The sequence below is a fragment of the Mytilus trossulus genome, chromosome 13, assembly GCF_036588685.1.
Source record: "Mytilus trossulus isolate FHL-02 chromosome 13, PNRI_Mtr1.1.1.hap1, whole genome shotgun sequence".
Lineage (NCBI taxonomy): Eukaryota > Metazoa > Mollusca > Bivalvia > Mytilida > Mytilidae > Mytilus > Mytilus trossulus.
The window spans coordinates 55,527,839-55,538,555 of record NC_086385.1 but is presented as its reverse complement, the minus strand read 5'-3'; the positions used below and the strand labels follow the sequence as shown (position 1 = coordinate 55,538,555).

Sequence of the window (10,717 nt, the reverse complement as noted above, 5' to 3'; positions counted from 1 at the left end):
GGGAATATGTTAAAGAAACAACAACACGACATAAGAACAGATAAACACTGAATGCCACCAATGGGTCTTCAACTAGTTTAGTGATAATGGACAATACATTTAACTCCAAAAAATTATATTCTCGTCTTTTTTCTAAAACAAAGTTCATCAGAAGGTACTAAGACCTTGTTGATAAATATTTCGTATCACCTCCACAAATAATCCACGAAGGTCATGAAGTCGATATTCTGGGTACTGACATTGTTTATCATATTAATTACGTGAAATAGGATTCTATTATTTGTCTTTATGTTCTATGATAATTTTTGCATTCTTCTTTTTAATTTTGCTTATATGCTTTTTGCATGCCATATTGTGTTTCTTGGTTACAAATGACATGGCTCTGTTCTTTTTAAATACATCTGGTCATTGTGTTATTGTTCTATAATAATTTCTGTATTCTTGTCTTTTATTTTTGCTTATGTGCTTTGTGTGTGTGCCTTTTTGTGTTTCTTTCGTGTATGTCACGTCGCTCTGTTCTTAAACATCCTGTCATTGTGTTAGCTATAAAACTAGGTTTACTCAACCATTTTCTACATACGAAAATTGCTGAACCAAGTCAGGAATATCACAGATGTTGTCCATTCGTCTAATGTGTTTGAGCTTTTGATTTTGCTAATTGAGTAGGGTATTTTCCTTTTTGATATTTTCTCACAGTTTAGTAGTTTAAACTGGAACCGCAAGGAGTTTCCAAAATGAAATTTACGCAACAATAAATATCCATATTACCGCTTGCTCAAAATGGAAGCAGGGAAACAGCAGACTTTATTTATACACGAACAAAGTAAGAAAACATTTATTTGTGTACCTGTTATATATACAATAATTGACTGATTATAGGATAAATTCTAGTTATTATTGTATTTTGTATGTTAATCATCATGCATCTAAAAATTGTTTGATTAAAAGGAAAAAAATCAATCCACTGAACACACCCAAAAGGAATATAACAGATGCACAATTCTAATATATGCTTCTATCACCTGAGACAGTTAGAAACACAAAGAAGAAAAGTTTCGAGTACGGACTGTTTGATTCGTTTTCTTATGAAATAATCTTAATTTATGGTTCTATCACCAGATACAATTAGAAAAAAAACCAGATAGCTTCCGTGTACGGACTGTTTTATTCGTTTTCTTAGGAAAACATTTCAATCCATATGGTTCTATTGCCTGAGACAGCTAGAAAAACAAAACAGATAGCTTCCGTGTACAGACTGTTTGTTTCGTGTTAATAGGGGGAAATTAGTAATTCAATGACATGTCATCAGTTTTTCCAAATATATATATGTACCCTACACAGATAAATGATAAATTTTGGAGCCCTATAGCTAAATGAATTTGTATACATTAAATTTGAATTTATTCAATAATAACTGCCGTACGTCTTTGCATATTACGAATTTGAAACATAACAGTAATTGTAATTTCAAAAATATTTAAAAGGCTAATGAATGTTCATAAATTTAATCTAAATTAACAATTGTTATAGATACTCCAAACAAGCTCACTAGTAAGATCGTAATGCCATCCTTTGAATTTGAAGAGACTGTCATTAAAGTGAGAGGGTTAGCGCTATAGAATCAGGTTTAATCCACCATTTTCTACGTTTGAAAATGCCTGTACCAAGTCAGGAAAATGACAGTTCTTGTCCATTCGTTTTTGATGCGTTTTGTTATTTGATTTTACCATGTGATTATGGACTTTCCGAATTGATTTTCCACTAAGTTCAGTATTTTTGTGATTTTACTTTTTTTGGCAGTAACTCGAACACAATAACGATAATGTAATCACAACAACAAACTGTATTGTCTGGTTTTCCCGAACTATATGTTATCAATTCATTATCAAGTTTAAATTTCATTTTCCTTTAATTCTATTTCATTCTAATCCAATGCCACAATTGGTTAATATTCCACACAGACGGGTGATAATATATGTCATAATGTTCGTACATTGTCCCATGTCCCAGGAGCCTCTGTCCTCTCATAGTCTTGTATCTTTTTTTAATTTACGTTGATTTCTATGTTTTTGAGATAAGTACTTTCACAGAAATAGTACACTTTTTTGTTGAGGCACCAGGTGAAGTCCATTTCAAGGTGCGGCGTTTTCTCGCTGTGTTAGAGTCCAATAGCGGCCTCAGCTGTTTTCAGCTTTCTTTAGTTGAGTTGTTGTCACTTGTACAAATCCCCAGTGTTCTGTATTGTACATAATAAATATGGCGGTATCGCTTTTCTGTTGACCTTAACCTGGGGAAAAAGTGAAAGTGGAATTATATATATCTAATCAATAAAAGTTGGAACATTTTAGAATGAATATCAATGTATTTAAAAAGTAAAATCATAAAAATACTGAAACCAGAGAAATATTCAAAAAGGAAAGTGCGAAAGCAAATGGAAAAATGCAAGGCTCCAACACTGCAAACGAGTGGATAACAACTGTCATATTCCTAACTTGGTACAGGCGTTTTAATGAGTAGACACAATTGAGTTACCCAGGTTTCAAAGCTTGCTAACATCTCACTTGTATGACAGTCGATCGCGTAAAATATGTGATATACTTAAGTATTGTTTATGTACTTACAAAACATTGTGTTCTGTTTTCTTACTCTTATTGGTCATTAATGAAGTAAATATTTAGTAGTTTAATCTTACCTTGTTTAAAATATGATCAAAGTTGTCTGTTGTCAAGCGTCAATGAAAATGAATACATAAATGATACATGATTCATGAAACATCAAAATAAAAGAAAAAACAATATACAAGTGATGACTTTTGGGTTTATAAAACTAAATCAGTAGCGTCAACGCTGCAGTAGTTTATGAAACTACATTAAGAGCGTCAACGGTGCAGTGCTTTATACATTTGTAGCGTCAACGGCGCAGTGGTTTATACATTAGTAGCGTCAACGGCGCAGTGGTTTATACATTAGAAGCGTCAACGGCGCAGTGGTTTTTACGTTAGAAGCGTCAACGGTGCAGTGGTTTATACATTAGTAGCGTCAACGGCGCAGTGGTTTATACAGTAAGAGCGTCAACGGCTCAGTGGTTTATACATTAGTAGCGTCAATGGCGCAGTGGTTTATACATTAGTAGCGTCAACGGCGCAGTGGTTTATACATTAGAAGCGTCAACGGCGCAGTGGTTTATACATTATTAGCGTCAACGGCGCAGTGGTTTATACATTAGTAGCGTCAACGGTGCAGTGGTTTATACATTAGTAGCGTTAACGGCGCAGTGGTTTATACATTAGTAGCGTCAACGGTGCAGTGGTTTATAAACAATCATTAAAGGTAAATGACATCGATCTACATTAATCAGTGATTTTTATTTTCATAAAAATAGACTTATAATTTGATACGTCAGACGCGCGTTTCGTCTACATTAGACTCATCAGTGACGCTCATATTTAGGTGTAATACCACCAAATCATGGTACGTCACATCCGGTTGCATACAAAAGTAGGTCTAAATAAATATTCCCTTGAATTTGACCGTTGTAGGTAATTAATCCTACATTTTATTGCGGTAAAACTATTTCTGTGTCATAAGCATATGTCTTGGGTATTTCAAAACACCATTATTTTTTATTTGTGATTTCTATAGAAAACTTTGTAATCTTGAAGTTACATGGTGACCAAACCTTGTACACAGATAGAATAAGGGGAGAAATTTGATTGGTTAACTTCCAATGATGGTTATTTTCTTATATGCAATGAAATGTTATGTGAAATTTTTTCTATAGAACTGGACAGGATAAAACTTTACTCATGCCAAGTATTTCTTTATTTGAAACAAAGATAAATTCTGCACAATTTTTTGAAAAGAGCAAATTTAACAAAGACTAATAGGGGGAAATCAATGGTGGTATTACACCTATTAACATTGTTAGAAAGCCAAACAAGTACAAAATTGAAGAGCATCAAGGACCCAAAATTCCAAAACATTGTGCCAAATACATCTAAGATTGTTCCGTCATTTTTTTGTATACTATACTATACTGTGTAGTGTATGTGCTGTAAAGGTTATATGTTCCCTACTTATAACATCAGTTGACAAAAATGTTCTTTCTGTTCTTGCTATGTGAGATTCTGTCGAATGGTAGGAGTTAGTTTTGCTCGTCTTTGTTCCTGTTTCCTGTGGATTATTTGATTTTCCGGCTGGCTGTGACGATGGCGTGGTTAGCGCGATCGTAGTAGGCGCTCTAGTAAAACTAGTATTAAATGCAGCATCTTTTATAGAGTTCAATAAAGGGAATTTTCCCTGTCCACAATGATTACCAGAGAAATCATCAAGATCATATGTCCAAAACATTATCCCTCCTAATCCCATAGCTTTAGCGTATTTAACCTAGGTAATAAATCTAAATATTATTAAAATTTCTTAAATAATAACAATCAAAAACGGTACAAGATTCCTAATGAATCGTGTAATTAATATCTTTTTTCAGAAAACCGGCTAAAAATTTCACTTCACAAAAGTTTTTGCAATCTTTTAACATTTCTCAATTTGGATTTCCTTTTCCATTTTGTTTTACCCTATTTTTTAAGTTAGCTACCTAGATAAGTGTGTTTTTTTGCCTCAGTCTTCATTTTCTGTTTTCTGGTCTATTGAGGAAAGTAAATGTTCATGATCACTCACACTTAACATCGTTTGTTTCGTTTCAAACTTTGAAATTTTATTTACTCCTGATATTGTGGTCTTCACTTTATAAATGTGTATTCGTTGTTTTTTGTATTTATACGCTTTTATAAGGCACTGTGTGTAGCGATGTGGTCTATTGTGGTGTCCAGTTTAATGACAATTGTTATCCGAATTCGTTTTATTTATTGAATACTTGTTTCATATGTATTTTTTTAAATATTCCTTTGCAGTATTTTTGTGTTAATTTTGAAAATTATAGAATAACTGTACATTGTGTATAAATTTGTTTTGTACAATACGTAGAAACATATAGGTAACGAGGCTTTGCACTCAATCCTGTTTTGAGCCGAATAAAAATGAAATTTATATTTCGAGACAATGTATGATTAATTATTATAAATTGCAACTTCTACAACTGTTACAAATGAAATATCAAGAGTAAAATTATCGATATCCCTAAATTACTATAACAGAAAATACATTGGTATATAAACTTGGACAAAAACTAGAGGCTCTTAAGAACATGGGTCGCACACCTTGGTCTATGTGCATATTATACAAAGGACACATATAGATTCATGACAAAATTGTGTTTTGGTGATGGTGATGTGATTGAAAATCTTACTCTTAGGTTCCGCTGAAAATTATAAGAGTAGATAGATATTGACCTGATAAATAAGTATGCTCTTGTTAGATTTGTTCTTCATTCTTTGGTTTCAGATTTAAAACCAAAGTCTACATTTTACCCCTATGTTCTATTTTTAGCCGTGGCTGCCATCTTGGTTGGTAAGCCGGGTCACCGAATACATTTTTAAACTAAATACCGAAATGATGTTTGTGGCCAAGTTGGGTTTAATTAGGCCCAATAGTTACAAAAACGTTTTTTGTAAAAGTTAACTACGACGGACGACAAACGACGGGCCAGGTGAGTTAAAAATGGTGTTCACCTTTTCTATCATACTTCTCGGGGTATCATATGAAAACCACTGGTTACCAGAATATGCATAGGTATATTTCTGCTCATCGTCCCATATTCCACGGAGTCCTCTGACCTTGTCACATAACTGTAAAATAGACCGTATGATAAATCAAAGTATTATCGATCTATCAATAAATATTCTTCCGATAGTCATAACACATTTGCTTTGTCAGACATATTGGTAATAATATTTGTCATTTTTCTGTAACTTTTTATCTTTCGGCTTAAAGTGTCAAACGGTATTTCTCGAAAACAAAACCTTCCTAAAATAATCTTCATATACCAAAATCAATACACGATACTTTTTTTAACAGATATTTGATTATAAGACTGTGAAACATGTATAGACAATAAACTTCTAAAGTATAGTCATCGATTGATGCTGACGTGACCTATGTCGTTCAATATTCAATTCAATATTTTATTATAATTTAAGCAACCATGTGTCATATTACGAATTTCTATAATGAGAAAAACCCATGAAAGTTGGTTAGAATTAAAAGCTATGACTTGACAAAATGTACAACAATCCAAGCGTTAAACAAGCATGTTTATGTTCAACCAATCTCCAGAAAATAAACAAGACAGACTAAATAATAAGATCATTACTTGGGACAAACTTCAGTCATTTTTTATTTTAGAAAATATGGCTGATCTTTCCATATTTATTCTAAAAACAGTTGTTGGCATGACACGGATTATGTTCTTCTCATATATGTTATGATGGTATGATACTAAACCCCTAACGGGAAGGATTATGCCTGATGTTCATATGATGAAATCATAATCTTTCAGTCAGTTTAATTGAATTCTGGAGCTGGCATGTCAGTTAACTGCTAGTAGTCTGTTGTTATTTATGTATTATTGTCATTTTGTTTATTTTCTTTGGTTACATCTTCTGACATCAGACTCGGACTTCTCTTGAACTGAATTTTAATTTGCGTATTGTTATGCGTTTACTTTTCTACATTGGTTAGAGGTATAGGGGGAGGGTTGAGATCTCACAAACATGTTTAACCCCGCCGCATTTTTGCGCCTGTCCCAAGTCAGGAGCCTCTGGCCTTTGTTAGTCTGGTATTATTTTAATTTTAGTTTCTTGTGTACAATTTGGAAATTAGTATGGCGTTCATTATCACTGAACTAGTATATATTTGTTAAGGGGCCAGCTGAAGTACGCCTCCGGGTGCGGGAATTTCTCGCAACATTGAAGACCTGTTGGTGACCTTCTGATGTTGTTTTTTTATTTGGTCGGGTTGTTGTCTCTTTGACACATTCCCCATTTCCATTCTCAATTTTATTCAGTTTTATTTCCAATTTCATATTAAAATTCCACGGCTACTTGTGTCTTTCTTATCATTTTTTGGATTACAAATAATGACATGCAACAAATCATGAGTGTGAAAAACGAGAAAATAAGGTGTATACCAATACATACTGTTATCAAACATCCTGCATACGGTAAATACAGTGTTGAATGGAGAATTGTCTCATTGGCACTCATACCACATCTTCCTATAACTATTGATACGTGTTGGCTAAGTTTTTGACAAACCAATACTCAAAATCACAATTAATTTTCAAAACCGTCCACCTTTTCAGATTAGGTCAAGAGAACAGATTCCGTTTTGTATCTTCCTAAAAGATTGTCTGTATTTAAACACCAGCTTTAATAAATAGTAAAATCACCACAAAACTGAACTGAAAATTCAACAAGAAAAGTTACTAATCAAATGGCAAAACCCAAACACATCAAACGAATAGATAATAACTGTCATATTCATATTCTTATCTAGAAAATGATGGATTAATTCTGGTTTTATAGCTAGCTTAACCTCTCTCATAGCCCAATTACATAATGGATAGATGTACTTGAATTTTTATAAATGATTTCGTGTTGAAATGTTGCACGTTAACACATGTGAATGGTCAAATTAACAGTAATATTCCAACAAGGATTAACTACCTCAGAATAAGATAACTGGCCCCTCATTTTCCTTACTGGACCTACAATAGTGCTGTTTATCACTGGTGCTCCAATGTTATGATTAGATGAACTTTTCAGGGTGAAAGCTAAAGCTGTTGCCGTGGTTCCCATCACTAACTTGTCTGGTGGTGCTCCATTTTTTATCCAGTACTGTATAGTCCAGTTCTGCAATAACAATTATAAATTTTTGAATACATGTATCTTTTTTCGAAATAAGTAGTACTATTGAATACACATTTCAATGTTTTAACTCGTGTCTGTTTTCGTCTGATTATCAGCAGGGAATCTATTTAACAACAAGTTGAATTAATATATCAAAAACATGTATTGAACTTTCCGTTATTGTACATTTTGAGGAATAAATCGTAATTAATCAACTGAAATATTTACGTTTTTATTTTAAAAGGCTGTTTATCATTTTCATGGCGTTGTCATTTATTTTCGATTATATTTTAAATATCTTATTATAGTTCACAAAATAAAAATTGAATATCAATGCATGTTATGATGGTAACATTAGGACCGAATTGAAAAAAAAATTGACACTCTACAAGCTACCAGAGGGACATTTAAAGCTATAGATCGATAGGAAACTGACAATCCCATGGCTTCAAAAGACAAAGACAAACATACCAATAATAAAATTGTAGTACACACAGCACAACATAGAAAACTAAAGACTAAACAACACGAACCCCACCAAACCCGTGGGTAATCCCATGTGGTCCGGAAGGGTAAGCAGATCATGTTCCACATGTGGCACCCGTAGTGTACAATAATACATGTGACAGTACAGAATGTCAGGATATAGCAAAACAATAATATAGTGAGGACCTGCTGCTCGACGCTATTTTATATGAACTTACCTGCGACAATTGAGGATTATAGGCAGGATCAGAAAACCTTGAGAAAAGAGAACCAGTAAATCCTGATACTTTACTCCAAGTACCAAAATAGTCAAACGCAAAAACGTTGATAAAATCTACAAATCTGTCAAAAAAATATATTTGTCTTAGAATCAGCCTCTTCTGTTTTGATTAATCTTCCTGCAAACTATTGATTGTGAATTGATTCTTTAAATTCAAACTAGTTAATTCCGTCTTGTCAAAAGGAAGGTTTATGCTCGTATAAAATCAGCTTTGCTCATTGTTGAAGAACGTACAGTGACTTATGATTTTTTATTTCAGCGTTTTGTGGTCTCTTGTATAGTATTTCTAATCGACAATCATACCACACCTATTTATTTTTCTAGTGAGTGTATTGTATCCATCTTTGACTTTATCGAGATTGAATGCACACAGGTCAATATAAACATTAGAGTAGACATTTTATGCATACAAAAAAGGTGTACGTAGGGAAACCCCTCATAAAATAACTATTCACGTCGTCCATGTGTTGACTGTTTTATGTTCCTTTCATTATCAACTTATTAAGTACTAGTAATATTGCACATATAATAAAATTATCATAGATAACAGGAATAAAAATTAATTTTTACGCCAGACGCGCGTTTTGTCTACCAAAGACTCATCAGTGACGCTCGAATCAAAAATGTTATAAAAGTTCAAAAAAAGTACGAAGTTGAAGAACATTGAGGACCAACAATTCCTAAAAGTTTGCCAAATACAGCTTAGGTGGTTATTCCTGAGGTAGAAAAGCCTTAGTTTTTTGTTAACAGCTAATTTATAATTATAAACATATCAATGATAACTAAATCAACACAGACGTGCTGACTTCTGGGCTGGGTATACCCTCAGGGAAATACATCTCCGTGACATCGAGCCATTGGTCGAAATAAACTCATCATAGAAACCAGGAATGAAATTTAATATTTACACCAGACGAGTGTTTCGTCTACAAAAGACTCATCATCAGTGACGCTCGAATCAAATATGTTAGAAAAGGCCAAATAAAGTACGAAGTTGAAGAGCATTGAGGAGCACAAATTCCGCAATAGGTGTTGCTTGTTATGGAAAATACTGTATTTTTATGGAACTATTTCAAGGCCTGAAGGAAAGTCTGAGATAATCTATAGTTTTCTTTTCGAATAATTAATTAATACATACTTGACAATTTCTGGTACATTGTAGGATTCGTCAATATTGGGTTTCCCTGCAGCCCCTGCTATAGAGAGTACCAATCTTGACTTATTCTTTGTTCTGATTGCGTCATCGTTGGCAAACTCCAAACGCATTGCCTATTTACGGTTTAAAATAAAAATGAGTTTATTTCTAACGGAAAAGAACGTATTGCTTTTTTTGAAAGAAAAGTGAAAGATACCAGAGGACAATCAAACTCATAAGTCGATTTATATTATGATAACGTTTATTCAACCAGTTGTTTTAATTCAAAAATCCAAATGAGAATCGTAGATAAAAATTCTTTTGTTAAGCTAAAGAACAATACTACTGTGTGAAAAAAACACTGATTTCAACAGAAAATACATCAAAGATGGTACAATAAAAATGATTGACAGCACCAACGGTCAGATAGTTAATGTGTACAAACAATATGTTAATTACATTTTAAAGTCATCATTTTACAGGTAAATGGATCAAAAGATTTTCAAGTTTTTTTTACTTTTATAAAAATTCTATTAAGAGTAATACAAGCTAGGTAAATGAGCAAATGCTTATACGTGTATATGCATTATAACTGTTTTACCTTTAAAAGTTCTGTAAATTTGTCCTTAAATGTTCCAGGGTATTCCCAATCAATATCAAAGCCATCAAAATTCCGCTCACGTAAATAAATACGACAATTTTGAGCAAATGTTTTTCGTCGTTCTGGTGTCTCCACTACATTATGTAAATGATCTGACGATGTTTCGCCACTAATAGAAAGCATTGTTACTAACTTCGGATTTTTTTGTTTCATATGAGTAAAATCGTAGAGTTTTTCTTTCGCATCAGGATACCTGAGTCCATTATCATCATCAACTTGCAGTCTTTCAAGTCGAAGCTTATCTGTATTAACTTTAGCAGTGCAAATACGGCATGTGTACACAGAAATGGATCAATGTCTTTCGTGTAAAATCTGCCTGATATTACACGAAGCTGGTTTGTCCATGTTCCA

The 10,717-nt window shown here is 33.1% G+C and overlaps 1 protein-coding gene across 1 annotated transcript; it reads right to left on the bottom strand.

The window, feature by feature from the left end:
- Positions 1-4,025: 4,025 nt before the first annotated feature.
- Positions 4,026-10,489, bottom strand: LOC134694495 (acidic mammalian chitinase-like). Its single transcript, XM_063555508.1, has 6 exons — positions 10,307-10,489; positions 9,709-9,839; positions 8,509-8,632; positions 7,622-7,807; positions 5,627-5,743; positions 4,026-4,385 (listed from the first exon to the last, which is right to left on the bottom strand). The coding sequence occupies exons 1-6, from the start codon at positions 10,487-10,489 to the stop codon at positions 4,026-4,028; spliced, it is 1,101 nt and encodes a 366-aa protein (XP_063411578.1).
- Between the last annotated feature and the right edge of the window lie 228 nt (positions 10,490-10,717).

Excerpts from the sequence above, each read along its gene's own strand:
- LOC134694495 (XM_063555508.1), bottom strand. The coding sequence starts at position 10,489 with ATGCTTTCTATTAGTGGCGAAACATCGTCAGATCATTTACATAATGTA. Across the intron at positions 7,808-8,508 it reads ATAATCCTCAATTGTCGCAG|AACTGGACTATACAGTACTG; the intron begins GTAAGTTCATAT and ends TTGTTATTGCAG. Across the intron at positions 5,744-7,621 it reads GCCAGTTATCTTATTCTGAG|TTATGTGACAAGGTCAGAGG; the intron begins GTAGTTAATCCT and ends TCTATTTTACAG.